This window comes from Micrasema longulum, unplaced genomic scaffold (genome assembly GCF_059751315.1).
Source record: "Micrasema longulum isolate JH-2025_06_02 unplaced genomic scaffold, ASM5975131v1 h1tg000026l, whole genome shotgun sequence".
Lineage (NCBI taxonomy): Eukaryota > Metazoa > Arthropoda > Insecta > Trichoptera > Brachycentridae > Micrasema > Micrasema longulum.
Window position 1 is genome coordinate 700,723 of NW_028277233.1, and position 22,208 is coordinate 722,930.

General features: G+C 30.6%; 1 protein-coding gene across 3 annotated transcripts in view; it reads right to left on the reverse strand.

Moving 5' to 3' along the window:
- The window catches only part of cpo (RNA-binding protein), a 545,686-nt gene that overhangs the window by 7,888 nt on the left and 515,590 nt on the right, over positions 1-22,208 (reverse strand). For all 3 annotated transcript variants that reach the window (XM_088223884.1, XM_088223900.1, XM_088223892.1), the window contains exons 3-4: positions 6,990-7,067; positions 902-955 (exon numbers count right to left, since the gene is read on the reverse strand). In XM_088223884.1, the coding sequence (XP_088080010.1) occupies positions 902-955; positions 6,990-7,067 (132 nt within the window). The remainder of the gene's footprint in view (positions 1-901; positions 956-6,989; positions 7,068-22,208) is intronic.

Genomic DNA, 22,208 nt, shown 5'->3' on the forward strand with positions numbered 1-22,208 from the left:
AAAAACAGCAGTACCTATTCAAGTACTGGAATATACTATTGCGATCTTGTTAAAATACTGATAACTATAGTCCTTAAAATATAGCTTGATTATATTGACAGCTGTCGAACTAATTTTATTAGTGATGGGAAATTACTGATCACAGATCGAATCGATTTTATCAGTTATTTCATGCAATCATGAAACTCTATTTCCGAAAATTGATTAAAAAAACGCAAAACAAGCCTATTATAGTGTGTTGAATACAATTATAAGACATTTATACTTTTTTCGTAGACATTATCAAAATAATTATTTTTTTATTCGAACAAATTACATTGATCAATTTGTCCTATCTCTAACGTTTTTGCAAAATGATGTAACCTTGTAAGAACGTCGTTAATAATTAGGTTTTTTTTTTTTTTTTTAGTTTTAAAGCTGATTTTATATATTTATGTTTATTTATATGTCAAGAATTGTATTAAAAAAATAAACTAACTTAACAAATACGAATGATTTTTCGTGTGTCAATATAAATAACTCCTTAGACGTTACTACAAAGTTATGTCGTCGGTTTTTCTGACAACTGTCATTCTAATCATCTTACATTTTAAAGACTATAATAACAACACAGACTATTATTGTACTCCATGATAGTACATAAAATAATACTTATAATTTGATATTAAAACTTTGTTGAAGTTCTTAGTGCATTGCGTTCTACTCTTTTTTGAAAAACTGTATGTGTATAATATTATATTATTATGTCATTGATTTAGTAAATGACATAATAATATAATATTATAAGAGGGTTAGCAAAAGTAACTGTGACTTGACACATTTTATTTTCCTATCCAGTTGGATTTTTTTAATGAAAAAAAGTTAACTATAAAGAACGTCCTTCAAAAATTATTATACTCACCGATGCGGTTTTTCCATTCTTGCTAGTAACTTTCAAAAGAGAACCTTCATAGCCCTGAAACATAAGAACAAGAAAATGTCAATGATTAATATACAATTGATAATCAATAATACTAATAACATGTTACAACAGAGATGAAGAACATTTTAGAGAGAGTAATACAGATTGTAAGGTAAAATATTCTTAATCTCTGTTGTAATATGTCAATATTAACAGCTCCCCGGGGAGTTGAATTCAGTCCCTGTCTACAAAAGTTTGGACAAATTCAAAATATTGTCAATAATACCATGTTAAATGCGCCATTTAACCTATTAAGTAACCAACCCTATTTTATAAAAATATGAACAATTTATCACAATGTAATGTTTTCTTTGAGTTCTATGGCAATGTTAGTACCTTTTGCATAAGACACTATTTATTAAAATATTGCATCATTCAGTTACTCCGATAGGTACTCTTCTAAGAGTTTTTACTTTTCTCTGTAGTGAAGTAGTTTTTATAGTGACTACCTTAAAATTGTTTCTGACAAGGAGTCAGTCAGACTCATGTCAGGAAAATAAAAGTTTATAGAAAAAAATGGAATTGATTTCAAAATTACGTAGGCAGGTACAAAGACGTATAAAGAGAAATATTGTCTCCACTGAAAATGCATATCAATAAAATCTTAAACTCTCGTGTATTTCCTAAACACTGCAAGATAGCTAAAGTAGTGCTTTTTTTAAAAATGGAACAAAAACAAATATTAGCAACCACCTACAGATATCTCTTTTTTCCCTTTATTAGGGCCTTCTACCAAAACATGATAACATCGGCCAAAAACAAGTTACATTAATTTACAATAAATATAAGAACAACACAAACAGAAAGGAATAATAATATAGATACAAACAATAGACAACAAAAATATATGTACAAGAATAACATAAAATAATATAAACATCTAACTAAACTAACTAAATTTCAACATAAATTGAAATAGGCAGAAAAAACCCACTAACACCAGATATCAATTATCAATGTTCTTTCCAGAGTTATATAAGAAATATTCAAAGCACAATTATCTTATTATCTTGAATAAAATAATATTCTTTCAAGAAACCAGTTTAGGTTCCGCAAAAAGATGGGAATTTTTGATGCGCTTAATACATTAACAAGTCATATAATTGCAAATCTGGACAAAGGTAAAAAGTGCGCTGGAATATTTTTAGACTTAAGTTAGGCTTTTAATACCATTTCTCATGATAAATTATTCAGTAAACTTACTAAATAAAATATAAAAACACTGAACTGGCTTGGATCAGAAGCTATCTGACAAATTAAACACAAATGGTACAAGTAAATGAAATCTTTTGTCACCAATTACCAATCACATTTAGAGTACCTCAAGGCAGCACTTTGAGACCAGTTTTTTCCTACTGTTCATAAATTATATAAATCCTCAAGAAAAAAATGATAAAGTTTGCCGGTGACACTGTTATCCTCATCATGATGGAAGCATTTGGCAAGAAACTTATCAAAATATAATACAGCCTAAAATTCTGATAAAGGTGGTAGGTACATGGATCTTATAACTACATTTCGTATAAAGTGGATCCTATAACTACAGTCACATAACCTTTGATACGATATAAATTAATATTTATTGGTTTTTAAATTGAATAGTAAGTAGTGAGTATGTACAGTGTCACGCGAGGATAAAATAATATAAATATGTAGGTAGGTTGTATTATTTTTCCGTGGCTTTTAAGCAAGTAGGTAAAATCAATAAGCAAACTAATGGTAACATTTTATGCAGGCCTGATATTTCATTTCAAATGTCATGAATATTGACAGGCATGTGACATATCATACGATATTTTCCGCCATTATTTCCGCAAATCGATATAAAAACCTACTCGTATGGTACTGGTACCTACCATTGTGGTACAATGCGCGCTATTTATGAAAATGCCCATACACACAATTCAAACAATTAGCCCAGTTTAAGCTCTGACCGGACAGATCTAAATATCGTACTTGATAATGTGAAATAATATTATAAAAGTGATCTGTGGTAGCTGAAAAAATATTATCTACCAAGTGATTTTTGAATAATCTACACAGTTTAGAAATTTACAATACATAACAGGTTTTTTAACGACAGTATAAATCTACATAATATTATAAGATTTTTATTAGCCTGAAAGTATCTAATAGTCACGCAAATTTCTCCTTATTTTTAAGTTCTTTTGTGCGTGCTTAGAAACGATTATTTTTAAAATATAAGATTGTTTTAATCTAGACATGTTTTTTATTTATTTAAAAATGAGAATCAAGTTGGTATTTAAGTAAAATGTGCACCTACCTAAACATGGAGATATAATATTGAGTACTTCTTAAAAACTGATTTAATTTATTGTTACTAATTATTGTAACATTATAAACCTAAAGAACAAACGTCATTTTATATTTTCATTAGGATTTATAAAAAATATAACATTAAAAATTACTTACAAAATGGCGAATATTGAATATTGACTTTTACAACAAACTCGATAACTTATGAATAATTTAGTTTAGCGTTTCAACAATTTGAAAAATGGAGTTGAAAGCCGTAAACACTCGACAAAATTTCGCCCTAGGAATGTTTTATTTAGAATAATAGATATTGTAAATAATTTTAAATACGTTTCCCAGCATTTGTAGATGGAGGATGGCAGTACCGCTCGCCGACTGCCGTTTTTTTGTATAATGTTCGTACCACCCCGTGACGGGGTAAATTCAAATGTCAAATTCACCTCCATACGCTTGGAGGAAGCTTCATATATATCAGTTATGTGTGTGTATTTATATACACGACTGTTTTTGTCAGTTTGCCAATACTGAAAGTATCAATTCAAATTAACTGGAGACTCTACCCTAAAAATCAGGCTTTTAAAAACGAAATAAAAGCAAACGAAATTATAGATAAAATTTTGAGACAAGTCACGAATAAAATATTAAGGAAAAAAAACTTGATAAGGGATATGATCTATCATATTATAATTAGATCTATCTAATAAAATGCAGTGCCGTTAAAATCAAAAAGAAGTTGTTGTAATCATAAAAAAAACAAAATTTTGCTCAAACGTTAGCAATAGAGATTTATAGTTTGGAATTCCGACACTGTATTTCACAAAAATTTGACAACATGACGAATAATAAAGAAATATGTATAATCATAGCTTTTAAAAGGTGTTGATTAATTGATTTAAAATGAGATTGATAATATAGCTCACTAGCTTGTACTGACGTTTTTTTTTTATACTAACTACAGACCATATGGAAATATCACGTTTTTTAAAACAATTTTTAAGTAATAAAGATCTATGAAATACTGACAAGTAAAAATATATTTTTTACTACTTATTGGTAGCATAAAAAATATTTTTTTATGTAATTATTAATGTATAATTTTGAATTCCGAGAAAACCGTCATTGCATTGGCCATGCCCCTAATACGTCACGATTTATGTTAATTATGAACTTTGTTTGTAACCTAAATTATTTTGAAAATAAAACTTTGTTTACACATTTTTATTATTTACAAGAACACTAATAACAATGTATATTTTCATAATAATTTATAATGGAGAGTTCCGAAGTGAATGTCGATTCAATTAATGTTTTATTTGTAACCGTTAAAAAATAATTTTTTTTTTTTTTTACAGAACAGTGTCAAGAATCTTAACATGACAATTATCAATAACAATATATCTCGTTGTTCTAGGAAAATATTTTTTAAAATTATTTTTTAAAGTTATTAATGAAAACATTTCTCTACCAATATCCATATTGATTTTGAAAATACAATTAATTTTTCGAATCCATTTCGCATATTTTTATCAGTATTCGTAGTATGTGATATTTCCCTATTGCCTAAATTGTATATTTAGGTACCTAGATGCCTACAATAGTTAAAAACTTAAGAATACGAACCAACAGCCAACACTTTTAGAGAGAAAAAAATCTTTTATTTGAAAAATTCCATCAGATAATTGGAAAAATGTAAATAATATTATTATTAAATATAAGTAAGTTTTCTCTCCACTCTACCACAACTCTATTCCCATTTTTACAGCACAAATTATTTACAACATTTAGGAAATGGCCAGAAAATTGAAATATTTGGGTTAATAAGAACTGAAATATCCTTTAAAAAATGGTCAATAATCTATCTTATGTCTTAGTTCTAATAGAGCTGAATCTATTTGAGTATTTAAAATAAATAAATATGGGAATTCTATGAACATAGGTATAGAAATGATAAGTTTATACAAAATATCAAAAAAGGGTAAATCTAAATTTAAAAAGTAGTAAAATAAAAATTCGTCGCCGACTTTGCGGTTTAAAAACAAACCAAAGTGTGAGTATAATAAACATGTTTTGGTAGAAGGCCTCAATAAAGGGGAAAAAATAAACGATTTAAGAAAAATAGTTTTTTCTTTCTTTGTTTAAACATGTCAATATTCGAATAAAGAATATTGTTTTACGGTGGAATAGTTTGGGTAAGTTGCGTTTTATAACTCCCTTATCACGCCGTTATTACGCGAGGGCACGCTAACATAAAATACATAGTCTTATGTAATAAGGCCTATTTGGGCTATCACGTTATTAAATAATGTTAGAGAAATAAATATTCGGTTACAAAGTGAGATCGTGTAGTTGGAGACCAATATATACAAAGCTTTTCCGTGACGTAGCCACATTACAAAAGCCAGTATTCATGAGTTATGAAAGCTTTTATTGGTGTTTAGAAGAATGTGGAAATTATGATACAGATTCCATTTATTTTGATATTATTGCTAACATGTTATGGTTATAAGAACAACAGTTAAAAGATCTTATTTCCATTTTTATGGCCTTTCATACTTACTGTAGATGTTATGGAGACTCCCATAAAAGGCGCACATTTCCATTACATTTAACAAGGTTATAGCAGTATTAATAATTAATAATGTTCTATAGTTTGTAAAAGGGTAATGAATGAAAAACACTTTGCTTATTTTTTGAGGAACTTGTTTGTGCGTAGATTTCTCATTTAATATTTTTTTATTTTAAGGTTCGCTTTGAGTTTTATTAATTTAATTATTTTTACCATAGTTTTTCTCACTCTATCTCGTTTCTTTATTTTGGATCTTATTATTAATGATGGGGGCCAATGCGAAGGTGCGTCACGGCGACCTGTGTAGATCTATTGTGACGGGTCTCCGTTAGTTAGTTCATGGCTAGGTCGTTTGGAGAGCGAATGCTTTCGCATCTGTTGATAAATCTTCTCCTCTACGCCCAGGACTTTAATGTATCAGTCTTAGTAGGCGCGGGCGCTCTCACATCATCAGTTTTAACCAGTGAACCTCCGAACTCACATTCACATATTATAATGTATATGGGCATTTCATCTGTACTGCATAATCTACATTTAGAAGTTTCAGAAAGGTTCTTTCTAGCAAGGTATTTATTTAGACTGCAGTGCTATGAAGAGCTCTAGTAACCTTCACTTGGTTTTAGCCAAGGCGAGGATCTCTCAGTAGTTCCTTAGTTTCTTAATTGCACGTATTATTTTATAAACTTTCCACCAATGTTTAAAATTTTTCAATATGTTCACTAAGTTCATTTTGTAAATTCGAGTGGTATGTACGTGGGTTGTAAACTAAATTTATTTTGTAAAATGAACCTTCTAGGTAATGTATAAAAATGAACGTACGTTTATATAAATTATTATAAAATAAAAACCTTGTCATTAGTGTTACACGTTTGATTATTAAAATAGTTTTGAAATGAATATTACACAATGAATAATTATTGATTCATCATGTAATTTTACGAAATCAATGCCGATTCCATCAATAGTATTACGTGTTTACATATAAATTAATAAATACTTAAATAATTGCACGACAATTACATTTTTCTGAAACTTAAAATGTGAAATTTATGTTTTCGGTAAAAAAGCATTAAAAATATTTAGAATATTTGGGAGCGTGTTTTTCTAATCAAGTTGCGAGCTTTGGTGTAATTCGGCGGTTTTTATATTTAAATATTACCTACAATAAATTACTGGTATACTGACCTCATATGCTCGAAATAGTAGATAAAGCTCGCGTGGCTTGGCGTCCATCGGCAGACCACTCACGAACAAGGTGCGAACCTGAAAAATATTACATTTATTAACTCAAGAATAATTACGCTGATAATGAAGGAACGAGAAAATGCGTGTCACAGGGATCAGCCTGATCAAATAGAATTCCGTGTGTCTGCACAAAATGGTGGCACATAAAGGGCAGGTATGTAATAAAAATATAAACATAAAGTAATATGAATATAATTACACAAAATGCAGGAAAAAAGGTACAGTTAGATATAGTAAGAAGTTAAATTCATCGTTTTTTAACTTAAGCGAAAACAATTTTCTTAAAATACTATGCTAAAAAATCTTCCTACAAATGGTGCTGTAACATTAATTAAAAACATTTTTAAATCTAGGTATTTAAAAAAAGACATTGAGGTATAATACGAGTATATTTCCATAATTCATCAAATTAATCATACGATTGATTTTTTTTACAAAAAATATGACGTGATTTTTTTTTAATGAGAAAAATAATACATCAAACTGTTTTTTCATATGCGTAGACTTATAGCATCATATCCACACAGAAGTAAAATATTTATTAAATAAGATTTTATAAATAATACGTAGCTATAGTACACTTTGCAGAACAAAAAAGACAAATTGATGTAAACAAGAAAACACACAAGAACTAATCATTTTATAAGGTAACAAAACAAAATAAAGTTATAACGTTCTTTATTCGGCTTTCATAAAAACAATCGAATAAACCTCTAGAAAATACTGTTTGTTATGTAAGAAAAAGTTGTTTAACGGCATTTTGGGAACAATTTTTTTTACTGTAACAATGCATTCATTTGTTAACAATTATAATCATGCATTTATCTGTGTAAAAAGTTCTTTATGTACTTGTCGGCACAACTGATTAAATGCCGAGTGTATTTTTCTAGAAACTTTTTCACAAATACGGAGATATGCTTGAAAGATACATAAAACACGTAATGGTGAATAGAGGCAGGTACTTAATCATATTGTTCAGATAAAATTAACAAGTAGCTTCGTCTGCAAAACTTTTCAACTGCGGTGCCCAATTAGCGAGCTCCTGTTAGCTTCAGTGGTTAGTGGATGTAGGTAGGTGGTTACTCCTAGGTAGGGGTAGATACTGGATACCTCGCTTGGCCGGGGGCTAAGTGTTTGACATTCACCTGATTATAATATTAGAGGGAAATAGGAGGAAAACTTCGGAAACATGTAACTTTCCCCCATAATTTCAGAAATTTTTGGGACACTCTTTAACGTGATATGAAACCTATCTTTTTTGCCCAAGAACACGTCTTTATTATGTCATATATACAGTTTTCAACTATATTTTCAGTATAGAATTCCACTTTGTCTGTGTCTAGGCGGATAAAAAATACAAAATTGTTTGTAAAATTGAACCAGAATCCTGGACGAGTGTTTTTGACTCGATGGTTACTCTCAGGTAAATATCCTTAAAAAGGAAATCCGGTGGAAATACGTATACTACGTGTAGTGATTGACACGTTTGCTTAAGATTGTAAGTACAACAGTGTAGGATCTTCCACTAACAACTAACAAAACCCTACACGGTGTTTGAGATTTTGGATTTGATTCCTCAGACCAGATGGTTCGACGATTTCATAAAGATTTCAGGTCCGAGGTGGCAAAGGATGGCGGCTGACAAGGAATTGTGAAGGTGTAAATGGGAGGCCTTTGTTCAACACTGGACTCAAGAAGAAAGCCGAGTAAGCAAGTTAGGTCGACATGAGATATTTGTTAAAAATTTGATTTGACACTGCATAATTTCAATGTCTCTAGACTGTGCCTATAAAATAAGACTGATCACGCAACTTTGTGACAGATGATCGAGATACAAGGTATTCTGTGAACTGATGCAGTACCCTATGCACCATCTGTGGCGGATATGGTTATGATAATGATAGATTTCTATTAATCTGTGAGAACAACGTCCATAGATTGATGACACACGCGCGTTAAATTATTTTACCAGAAATCTGCTAAGTCGACCGAAGAAAGCAACTTAGCATTTTCTGTTTAATAAAATATAATATTTTGTGCTTAACTAAATTAAAACATACAGAACGTTAACTCTTAATAACAAAATCGGATGACAAATCCAGTTTAACGTACTGGAGTGTATCAATTTCATCCCCGCCATCGAGCCGTCCAGAACAAAAGAACACGATCTATAAAAGGACCACAGGGCAAGGTAATATAGTGCAGTTCAATACAGTTAAAAGGAACAACCCGCTAAGCCTCTATTTGGGGGCTTCTCAGCAGGTGGGATAGAGGGGATATGGAAGGCGGTAATGAAAAATACACCACAACACCCAGACTGAGAAAAAAACCTTTCTTGGAACTGGCGGGAATCGAACCCGCGACGCCAGTTTTACAGTTGGCTGTTTTACCAACTGCGCCACGCCGCCTGTCTAGTTTCATGTGGTGATTAAAAATCATTGAATATTTTTAGACAGGTTCAGTTAATATTTCTGAGATGTAGCGTTACGTTCGTATGGTAATATCATTTCTGTTTGTATGTTTATATGAATGTATGAATATCTGTCACAAATGTAAGTGGTTAGTGTGAATTAGTGGCGCATGTGACAGTTATAAATATTTTTCATTAACTATGTAGAAGCCGCATAACGTGAGTAACATCATTCTCCACATTATGACATTGGTGATGGATGACAATGGCCATAATGTACTGCGCCTCGCACGGATCCGAGCTGATAAGTGGAAAAGAGAATTATCCCTTTCGAATAAGGATTAATCACGTAAATACATATCTGTTACATTAATCGGAATAGTATCCAGGCCACCATTGCGCATGCAATAGGCTCCAACTATGAAGGGAAATCGTTCCCATACTGAGGCTAATATAAAAGCTGGTGTGTCTCTTGTCATCCTTTCACAAGAGAACTGAAACATGAAAGCTATGAAAAGTCTCCAGTGGTGGTGATTTTCTGGATCGTTTTTATCCCCTAGAGAAAGATAATTTGAAGATTTTTTTTTTTGAATGCGACGACACTTTGCTTCATATAATGGCCACACTGATGATTAAACGTCAAATGGTGTATAAAACTACTTCAAAAACGGAAATAAAAATAATACGGTTGGGTCAATTAAACCTAATTAAATTTTGGGTAACGCTTAAAGCCGCAATAATGTTCTAAATGAAAATCATCAGGTTTGATGTCACGTGTTTTGAAGTTTAATCATCAGTTTGACCATATAAAAAGCAAACATTAACGGCATGAAAAAAATATGTCACTAAATTAACCACTCTCTAGGGGATAAAGAAGATTCATAATTGCACATCTGGTCGAGCGTCGTGATTTTTTTTCGTTTCAGTAACGACAAAATCGGCGTTTATTTTATGTATTTAGTTTTTTTCTTCCAGTTTATCTTGTTGATTCTAATAGGTGTCCTGGTAGGAATGTATATATGAGATTGCTAGCATTGTGCTTATTTTATATTACGATGTTTGAATGTTTACGATTCTGCCTCTTGGTGTAGTAGCTAATACGTTCACCTACCATGCTTGAGGCCCTGGGTAAGATTCCTGGTTCTTTGCTGCAATATTTAATTATTCCTGGACTGGCATCTGAAGTGAAGACTGAAGACTTACTTTAAATGTAGCAAAAAGTTATCAAGGTACGTTGCAATCGGGTTACCAGTGCAGTGCTCTACACACCGCTGTGTGCAAATGTGGAAACGATTAAAAACTAGATTTACATACATACAAAATCTTTTTTTGTTTATGTATTTACTATCAATACTTAAGTATGAATAAACTTCACTCACTGGGATTTGACATTTAAAGACATGTAGTTTTTACATAGAAGAAAATTTTATGTACAGACCTTTCATATAAAACCAACTTCACTATTAAATAGCAGCAGAAAACCAATTTTCAGAGCGAGTTATATTTAATTGTACGGGAGTTCAAAACTTTAACCTCAGATATCTCTGGTATTTATTTTTGTCACATAGCACCATTATCAACTCACGTCTTTATTTGTTTGTTTTATACGTTATTAGAAATTTGGTTACCGTTAAGACGTTAGAATTAAATGAAAAAAGGGTAATTTAAAAAAGTTCTTTTTTTTTTTGTGAAAAACAAATATGTGCGTTCTTATGATTTACTCAAATACTTAACTTTAAGGGCCATTTTCAACGAGTTGTAAACAACTCACTATTAGAAAATGGGAACCAAGTTGGGGTAGAATAGGATTCGAACCACGGGCTTTTGATCCGTGAGTCCGAGATACTAGCCACAATATCACACCCCGGTTCAACCCGTTTTGACTATTTATTTATTTATTTAAACGCCTTGTAGGCTTTTACATGTTTTACATACATAAATACATATAAAAACAGACATGTATTTTACACAGAAGGAGCAAAAAACAAAAATGATTTTTTTTAAATGAAAAAAATCATCTTTAAGCATTAGTATAAAATATATGGGTATACTATACATCATATAGTACATATATATAAATATAAGAATAGAAGTGCATTTTTAAATACAAAGACAGACATGCATTTTGCACAAAAGTAGCAAAAAATAAAAATGAATTAAGAAGAGTAAGAAAAATAATCAATTAGTAAAAAATATATGGGTTTACATAATAATACAAACATATATTGCAGTGGAGAGAACAGAAGTGCATTTTTTCGTATAAGTTATATTAAAATGAATAATGAATTTATATACGGAAAAGCAAAGCCAGGTCTTGCAAAAATTTAGGTAATTTTTATGTAGACGATTAAAAGATACCTGCGTATTTCTGTGAATATTTCAAACAATTTCTATTTACAATGTTTTAGAAATACCTCTGTCCATTTTACATTCTTATCTACAAACGCCGTTCAACCTTTAGCTAGAAGATAAGTTAAAGCGTTTAATACTGATCTAATTTATTGTAACGTAGATCTTTCGAAAAAACTAGGCTTTCAACATGTTTAACAAAGCACATAAATTCTACCTTTTGAAGGGAACAAACTCTTTTAAATGTTCAAACAGGAATGAAAACACCGGATAAAAAAACTAGTTCACACCATCGATTTGCTATCTATGACAATAGGAAAATCGACGAAAAATCTAATATTTAAATTTTGTAATTCAACAATGTTTGAGTATGTTCAAATGCTTGCAGACTGGCTAGATTTTCTCCCTAGGGAGTTATTCATATTTAAATTTATTTCTAAGCTCTGTAAATGCCTGGACTTCCATATTCCTTTCTTAAGAATGTTTTCCCTCTATGTTGAAATAAATTTAAATATAAATAACGCCCTAGGGAGGAAATCCAGCCAGTCTGCAAGCATTTGGACATACTCAAACATTGTTGAATTACTACCTGGTAAAAGAAGTGTAAACATTGGAAAATTGTTTTCAGGCGGTTGATTTGGTTCAGCCGGATGAATCTCACCCACGTGATAAAGGTTTCGGCTCTTTTACTTCACAAAAATCAATAGATGGAAAAGTTGAGTAAATGTGGATGTTCAAACATGGGCAGAACGGTGAATGTTACACAGTGTGTGAAGTGGCCACTTAAACCAGCCAATTACAGGTCATACGCCCTGCAAATGACTTCCATATTCCCTTCTCAAAAATGATTTTCCTCTCTGTTGAAATAAATTTAAATTTAAGTTTTGTAATTGGAATATATAATTTTAAGTATCAAAAAGTACATAACAAGAAAAGTACACTCGTTTGACCTTCTAAACAATACAGGGTTGTCGGGATATGATCCATTGGAAGGCTTTCCCAATTTGAGACGAGTTAATTAGTTATTTAGATTTACGGAAGTCATGTCATCATGACAGTAGAACAACGACGCACGTGATTTTCTTCAACTTTCATGAGAGTGGTTAAAATGTTTTTATTACACTTTGTCATAATCCAATAACCACAAAAGCATATCCCTTGAATTTTATTGTTTCCAAACCTGGAATATAACGTCTTTATAAAACCTTTTTAACATAAAATTAAAAAGATAGCCAGTCCGTCGTTGTTCTACGATCATCACGATGCCACGATTATTAAATGATATGCAATGAAGATCGCTAATCATAAGAGATTTAATTTCCACTGAGTTAACAAGGTAAGAATATTTTGTAATAAAGAACTTTGGAGATTAAACGGCACGTATTCGCTGGGAGTTGTCGGTGTAGAAAAGAGAGCGATCTGTATGGTGTCCTTTGTATTATAATGTTTAACAGCGTCTTTTTTTGTCCGGTCCTGCATTCTGTGCGATGTTCAGTTATAAATTTATCACTTTCAAATGAAAATGTGCAAAAAATAAAAATGAAAATATTGAAATGTCAAATATACAAATATTCAGGTATTTGAAACCATTTTACCATGGAGATAATTTCTGTTCTAAATTTTAAAATGACCTTTCCAATAATTTCAAACTTCTGTTCGTATTTGATTAATCTCAAAAAAGCTTTTATATCCAGCGAAATATTGTGTATTTAATAGCTTCATACACACAGGGAGAAGAATGACGTCTCAAGCAACAGAAACTTTCCTCATTCCAATAGGAGAGCGTGAAACAAAAGAACACTTAAATACGACGGAACATCTGCTCCTTATTGGCAAACTATGGCGGGAAAATAGCGGCGGATAAAATTTGGCGGGAAAAGGCAGAAAAGTTTGCTCGGATTCGTTATGAGATAAGCATCTTAATGAAGCGGTTGACTTTGGAAACAGTCCTGCCGGCTAAACAACATTAAATGAGATAAAGTGAAACAAACCTAATGGAAGAACTCGCAGAAGTGTTTATAGATTTTTAATTAATCAGAACGGTTAAATAATTTCAAAAAAGTAAATGTTTATAAGTCATATTATAATATTCATACCTTTTTTTTATTTAAAAATAATAATAACGCAACTAGCAGGTGGAAAAGAGAGGATATGGAAGGAAGATATCAAAATACACCAGAAAACTCAGACCAATAAAGATGAGAAATGATCTTTCTTGGATTTCTTTGCTGCTCGTATGAAGTGAAGAAACAATTTTAAAAATACTGGTAAGTCTTAAAATAAGATAAACAACTTTTGTTTTGAGTTTTCGAAATTATGAACAAAGAGTTAAAAAAAATTATAACATCAAGTAAAAAATGTTTTCCGTATTAAAAATAAAAACTATAAGATTTATATATTTTCTCTTTTATTTGTTTAAGCAGTTTATTAGAAAAGGTATATTGACTTTGTTGAATGCACAATTTTTTACTTGCGCGTACTGATGAACGTTTTTTTAGTACCTACACAAAAGCATAAATACAAAAAATAAAACCATTTACCTAAATTCTACCGAGCCACTTTTTGCGTCGTGATTCACATTGCAATTAAAATACGTGTTGGCTTAGAATCTAAAAACGATATTATGGGCAATCGCGTGATGTCACCCTAATTGATGACGCCACGCGCTTTTTTGTAAAAAAAAACCCGTACAAGTCTTTCATTATTTGGTGTAAACGTTAATTTAGGGTAAAAAGATCATTTATACGGATTCTTTTAGTTCCGTAATTCGTAAACGAATAAAATGGTTTATGTCACTTTTTAGAAAGTTCTGACCGAAACACTTGCTAACGAAACTTTCGACATTGATAAAAATAAAACATTAAGTGGATGTTTCAAAAAGGGAATTCTGAAAATTCAAATATTAAAAAAGGCAATTTTGATAGGGTAGGTATAGTAACTTAAGTAAAACGAGCTCTAAATAATAGTGGTTAAAATGAAAACGATCGGGTTGTGACCCCGCGATAGTGTCGCGGGCTCCGTATCAAAGGTCCGAGGTTCAATACTCAGTCTAACATAAATTGAAAAAAACAAAACATTTTAATTTCACGATATTACATAAACTTGGGTAGTTTAAATTTTCGTTTTGATAAATTATTTGGTTTTAACAATTACGAAACTGTTGTAGAACGAACATTAAATTGCTTTATTCCAAGGTTGTTCAATAACCTCCCGAAAACTATTATTAACGAGGAAGATCTTCATATTAAAAAAAACTGAATAAATATCTTCTTAGTATTTGAACTGCCGGAAAGTAATTTAAAAATGTATAATACCACGTGTGTATTATATATTGTTTACAATAAACCAGTTTTAAAATATTTTGTCCCACCGAAAAGTCCCTAGATTAATTAAGTGGATAATTAATTCTAGTATATTACTAAATTCACCGAATAAACGTTGTTCTGCAGTACCGAAACTAAAAACATATATATGGATTGAGATTTTCTACTGACGTTTCTTGGTGGAACTGCATTTTGATTATACTAATAAAAATACGTAAATAGTTTTATTACACTTTTATTTATAATTTTTACCAATGCTTATTTATAATTTTTACCCTGTTTGCACTTGTATATAACGTAGAAATTTGTTTAGTCTCCCACCAGTCTGACGATGTCGGTCACGACGAAACCAGGTCACTGGTAAAAATTAAAAATAAAAGTGGAATAAAACTGTATACGTGTTTTTATTATTATAATTTCATAATTCATTAATATAAAATTACATGTACATTATAGCACATTGGCTAATTATAATATTTATTTGAGTATTTAAAAGAAATGAAAAAAAGAGTGCAAAGCAGAAAACTTAAAGGTAAAACAATACAATGAAAAACATTGACAACTATATCACCAATACACATTACAATATATAGTTGGGTAGCTTCTAACTATGTATTTTAATGTGTATTGTATCTAGTAATTCTTCAGTCTAAACTGGTAATTCTAGCGCAAAAAAGATCCACCTCTCTTGGAAGGCTATTCAACAGACCAACCATCCTATGTACATAATTATGTGCTGTTGAAACCTTATTTTACTGCTTCATAAATGAAAACTTACGAAACCACTACTCATTAAAAAATAAAAATTTCGGAAACCTACCTGTACAATATTTAGTTTTCTTTATATCACTATCCTTATAAAATGATGCATAGAGTACCTATAACATTTAAAGCTCGGTTACAAAAGGCAAATGATCCTGGAATATTATGATATATTCTAGTGCAAAGCGTTTTAATTAAAAAATAAACCCATTACTCTATGCATAGTATTTAAAATTCGATTACCGCTGTACCACGAGACCGGCGAACAAATCAAATAAAAGCACTGCAAGTAGGCACCTAAAGTTATTGTTTTTAGCCCTTGTGTGGTTATGACGTCACATAAGTCAACATAGAATACAAGACTTGACATCCGCTTTTTTTTTAAACAATGAAGTTATATTTTGCTACAACATGCTTTTATAATATAATTATTTCTATAAATGATGGAAAATAGATTATTTCTGTCATGACGTTACATTTCTATACGTTTTGCTACATTTTTTTATTTCAAAGACCTGGATTTAATGGGTCAAATTTTTTAGCAAAGTATTTTAAGTTAATTAGACGATGCATATATGAAATCATAGTGCATTTTAATTATTATCTGTTGTTCGAAAACTTCAGATTGTAATTTCTAGTTAAATCATATATCTCTATGCGCACTTAAATAGGGAACCCAGAGTAAAATGTACTGAGACAGAACAATACACGCTTGTGGGTTTAATTAATTTGCAAAGAACAAAAGGCAATTGATAAGCAGCACTTGCTGCATCTGACCGCGCCCGTCTCTATTAGCTACCACTATAATGCATTTCTGAATACGATTTAAAAACAGCGAACAATGATGGAATTATTTGCTGCAAAAAGAGCGATAGTATAATTTTAAAAATATTTAAAAAATAATTGAGATTATCACAAAGTCAATTGCATTATTTATTTATTCATATAAAGATACACATTACAATAAAAAACGTATCTCTAACTCTATGAGGCCAAAAGCCATGTGTTAAATTTGAAATACAACAAAATAGAAAGTGGAAGCATGCATATTAAAATAATACCACAAATAAAAATATGATATAATATTTCCCTAAGGCACAGAAGTTCAAAACACTAAGTGGCAAGAAGAAAATTTTTTTCTCAATTGATCTGGGTGTTGTGGAGTATTTTTCATAACCTTCTTCCATATCTCCTCTTTCCCACCTGCTGACAAGCCTCTAAATGGAGGCTTAGCGGGTTAATCCTTTTAAAAAAATAAAAAAATACGATGTATGTAGTGTTTATGTCTGAGCTTAAAAAAGAATCAAATAATGTTATGTAATCCTTCCTTTGGTTATACGGGTATTGTAAACCAATTAACCAGATGTTATGCAGAAAGTGTGATTTTAGTACAGATATAATAAGGATTTATAAAATAGAACAAAATAGGATTGATCGCTTTAAAAATCAAAATGGAAATATTAAAAAAAAAAATGTATTTAAGTTGTTTTATAAGACGCATGACCCATTTCAAATAATAAAAGGCATCTTTTTACAAACAAGACATTAATTTATTATTAAATAATAATTTTTATGTGCAAAAAAAAAACCAAATTTGATAAATTATTATTTTAGTTGGGCTATGAGATAAAAAGTTTTTTTTTTAATAAAATTTCTATGATGAAAACATGGTTTTGGTATACTGCACCAAAAATACCAATCAAACATCTAAATAAATAAAATTATTTATTATTCTAGTTTGGCTTTGTAATAAATAGTCAAAATTGCCTATTGACATTCACAAGTACATTATTTTTATATTTTGCGTTTTTCCTATTGTTTTATCGCTTGTTTATTGTTCATATCTCAATGAAATATTTAAAAATAAATTTAAATCAAACTAAATTGTGTAAATATTAGATACTGATCACGATGAAATCATATTGATTTTCAAAATATAAAATTTGTATCGGGTGGTCCGGCGTTGATTTACGTAATTTGATAAGCATTTCTTTATGATCAAACCAAGATTAATTCATTAAATTCATCATGAAACATAATGGAGAATAATTACATTTCATTGGCGGTTAAAGGGACATATACAATACAGAACGAGACAATAGTGATAAAATTTTCATTTTCGTTTCGGTACACGTCTGCTTTGAGAGTCGGAACATTTGCGTGGGCTTTTATAGTAAGCGAAGCGTGAACAGTGGCTTAAAAATTAAACTTTAGCCGGGAATTAAGACAAAAGAGAAAAATAGCAAAAGACCGAATCATCGCTTCTCTGTGGCACGGAGATAAAGAGTAAACGAGATGAAAGCAGGGTAATGTGACAGTAAAGACGCATTAAAAACATTAATCGTAATGAAAAACAATTACTCTGTGAGGGTTAGTGAAATTTTAAAAACAGCGCGTTATATAATGACATGCACGTTTGAGTATACTAAATAACTGTCTGAAATAATATATATTTAATGTTTTGAACTTCTGTGCTTTAGGGAAATACGTGAAACCTATAAAGCGAGAATTCAAAATAGGTAATCTTAATAATGTATTTACTAAGAAAGGCGTTCAATTGTTTCTTCGCCCTTTTCATTTCATGTTGCAGTCCGCCGTCCGCCAGACGAATCAAATAAATTAATCATGGAAAATGCTAACGTTGCCTCCTAAATTACATCGAACGGTTGCATACTCGATCGGGAAATTGGTAATAAATTCTGGTATTGGTCCGCTTATTGTACCTATTCTATAGATCGTAGAAGAGACCATAGACAAATGCGACAGTGGCGCCCGTTATTTTGCCGCCATCGTCGATAAAGTTAAATACGGCAATCATGGATGCCGTGCGTGTCTGACTACCTTCATAGACCACAGAAAAACATTCTGCTAAATAAAGACATTAGACAGAAAGGGATAACTTAATAAGGGTTTTTCAGTTAATTATTTGAATATTACCTTTTCTCTTTTATAACGAAGCCCGTTATTTTAGAATGTTTAACTTTACGTAGTTATGCCGTGCCATAAGTGGCATGGTGCGTGACTAGCAACGAGGAAACTCAAAATGGCCGCTGCTTATCAAGGGACAGAAGTCATTAGGAAAATTGTTTGAATATTGAGGTACGAGCTACCGATTCCACTTAATTCTGCCAGGTTGACTTATTTTTTACTGCCGTTAATATATTAACAAGTTTTCTCATATTACTAATATTAGACAGCTACCTGTTAAATATTTGCATTTTTCTTAAACTAAAAAACAATAGTTGTTCAATTATATTTAAAAGTATGTTCAAAGAACGAGTTAAGAAGTATTCCAATTAGCGTAAGTGACTAATAAATTTAGTTGTGAAGTAACTAAACTCGAATACAAAGGTTATAATATCTTTATTAAAGTTTAGTAGAATCCATCGGTGAATTGATTTGTTAGCCGAGTAAAGTAGACGGCTAAAGTCACAAGTTGTGAAGAAAGTTGGCCAATTATAATTCTATATAAATGCAAATTAAGGGATGATGTTCTAACAATCCTTGAAGGGAGTGAAGTGACGAGCCCCGGCCATCTTGTAAACAAGAACCTTAAACCCTCGAAAGTATTTCGCAGCTTGGGACACTTGTAAGTTTTCCAGAGGAAATTTGTCGTTTTATAGGGTTGTCTACCAATGTGGCGGTTTGACATTTTGCCGTCGGGTTCATTTGTCTTTTTGTACGACATAGCTGTCGCCCGTTCCCTTGTAAGAGCGGTTTGACGTTTCACGGAACAATAAACTAGGAAACTTTCATGAGGAAAAAGGTTTTAGGAAAAATTTACTCGCGTAATAAAATTTGGCCCGAGACCGCACGTGCGGCCACCTTCTCATTATTCGTACGAAATGATATCTGTAAAAATATAACATAACTTGCTATTATTTAAAAAATATACAGAAAATATAAAATTGTAGTGATATTTAGAAATAACAAACAGTTCGGATAATTACGAATATGTTTTTTTAAAAGCATCATCCTAATGTGTAAGCAATGTGTTTTTTTTTTTTAAATAAAAAAGGTTTGTCTGGAATTCTAAAATACTGTACACACATATGTTATAAATATGTATTATGTTAAATTACGTTGACAAAATATTACTTATTTTTGCTTTAAAGTAAGTTCATAACAAAAATATTTTGAGTATGTTTAAAAGTCAGTAGACATGGCTGGATTCCACTTCCTAGGGAGTTATCAAGATTGAAATTCACTCCCCTTCTGTTGCTGCAAATTTTAATTAGTTCATAAACCTTTCGAATAAAATACAAACGCATTTTAAATAAGATTTGAAATATTTAAAGGCTATCTATTTATTTAACTTCTTTAGGTAACTCATTGTACAATTTTAAGCCGCTCAACAATGAATTTTGAGACTTTTATTTTTTCCGCATTAGTACTTTTATCTATTTTTATCTCTAGTTTCATATTAAAGTATTTGTTAAATGAATACAATTACATTTAATGTTCTTTTCAACCAATTTAACATTTAACTATTGTATGAATATAAATAGAATAGAATTAACATAATTTTTTATTCGTTGAAAGTGAGAAAGTAAATTTATTTATTCATTATATTTACATTTAAATTCACAATACAAAAATACAATGTTGGTTTTCAATATTATTCTCATCGCTTTACTCTGTAGAGTTAGAATGTTTTTGATATTTCCAACATAACGTATGAACATTATTGACGAACAGTATTTGTTTATGTGGGTATTCAATTATTTTTTATAACAAAGATGCTATTGTTTTATGTAATATTTCTTAATCTAGATATAAGTGAGAATTTTTTTACGTATTGTTACAATTTTTTCCCGTACTAAAATGAGTTTTTTTACTCCTAGAAATTATGTATTATATAAAGAAGCATTTAAAAAAAAATCATCCGGGATCAAAACTATTACAAATGAAAGTAAAAAAGCAGTTAATATAAATACTCAATTTATATGTGGATATGTAATTATTTTATCTTTGTACATATGATTCTTCTATACCTGTGATGTCACTGAACTCCTAAACGACTTAACCGATTTACGTGCAGTTTTCAGAGAAATGTAGATCTTTGCGCTGCGCGTGTTCGTATTTATTAAAATTTTCAACCTTATCTTTAAAAAAAAGTTAGGAGCATAATTCTTTTTTTCATCGACCTACCAGGGTTACGTTCCAGGAGAATGAATATACAAAAAAAGGAGAGATGTTGTTTTTATGTTTTTTAAAAAAAGTTAGTTTTCGAATGTTTACAAACAACATTTTATGGATCCCAATCAGATTTTTTTCCTTACATTCCTTATAATTTCTTCCCATTTATTTTTTTTTACTGGATTTTTGGTAATACTTAAATAATAATAACTGGCATTTAATACATTTTTGAAAATCTCATTCATATATAAAGTGCACACCTATTGATGAGAAGAGCCGAGTTTGACATTTGCAAAAAGAATCCTATATTTGAAAATGATTTTATTTTATGTATTCGAATTCAACCATAAACAAACACTTTGAATATTAATATTTTTTAGTTTTGGAATTCAATCATAAACAAGTTCCTAAAAGTCTTTTTCCAAGCTAATAGCAGGAAAGTCAACGTTCCGACAGGACAAAGTCTGTTGGGTCCGCTCGTATTATATAAAAATGCTGTTGTTTATATCTATCATATTTCTTTATCTACATATAAGCGAGACTTTTTTATGTCTTGTTGTCACAATTTTTTCTAGTACCAAAATAAGTTTTTTTTCTCCTAGGAGTTATGTATTATATAAAAAAATGATTTTAATAAAAAACTTTCGGGATTATTACCATTACAAATGAAGATAAAAATAAATTAATACGAATACTGCTGTTTGGATTGGACGCGTATCTAATTCAATTTTGTTTATGTATAATAGCATGTGTTCCCTTATAAATAACGCGGTGAGATTCGATTCGATTCCAAAAAAGGATCATCAATCACCGATTATATCGACAAATACAGTTTTATCTGATTGGAATATGCCTATATTGATAAGTGACAATAATAAATGGGAAGGAAGAAAAGTTCTAGAGCGCAATCCATCATTCAGGTGGCAACCGAGCAACGGAGGTAAAACGGACGGACCGTACCATGTATGTATTTATATATTGTACACGGTATGAGCTCAATGTTTTACACGTAAAATACGGATAGTATGCTTTTCCTTACCCAAGCCGGGAAAACGGAGTGCCGACAAAGTTGTTTCTGTAAATATTTTAGTGGGCTGTGCTGGCACCGAGCATGCCTTATGTCTGAACTCGGAGAGATATATCTACGGGGACGTGTTCTTGCCTACTGCAGAGTAG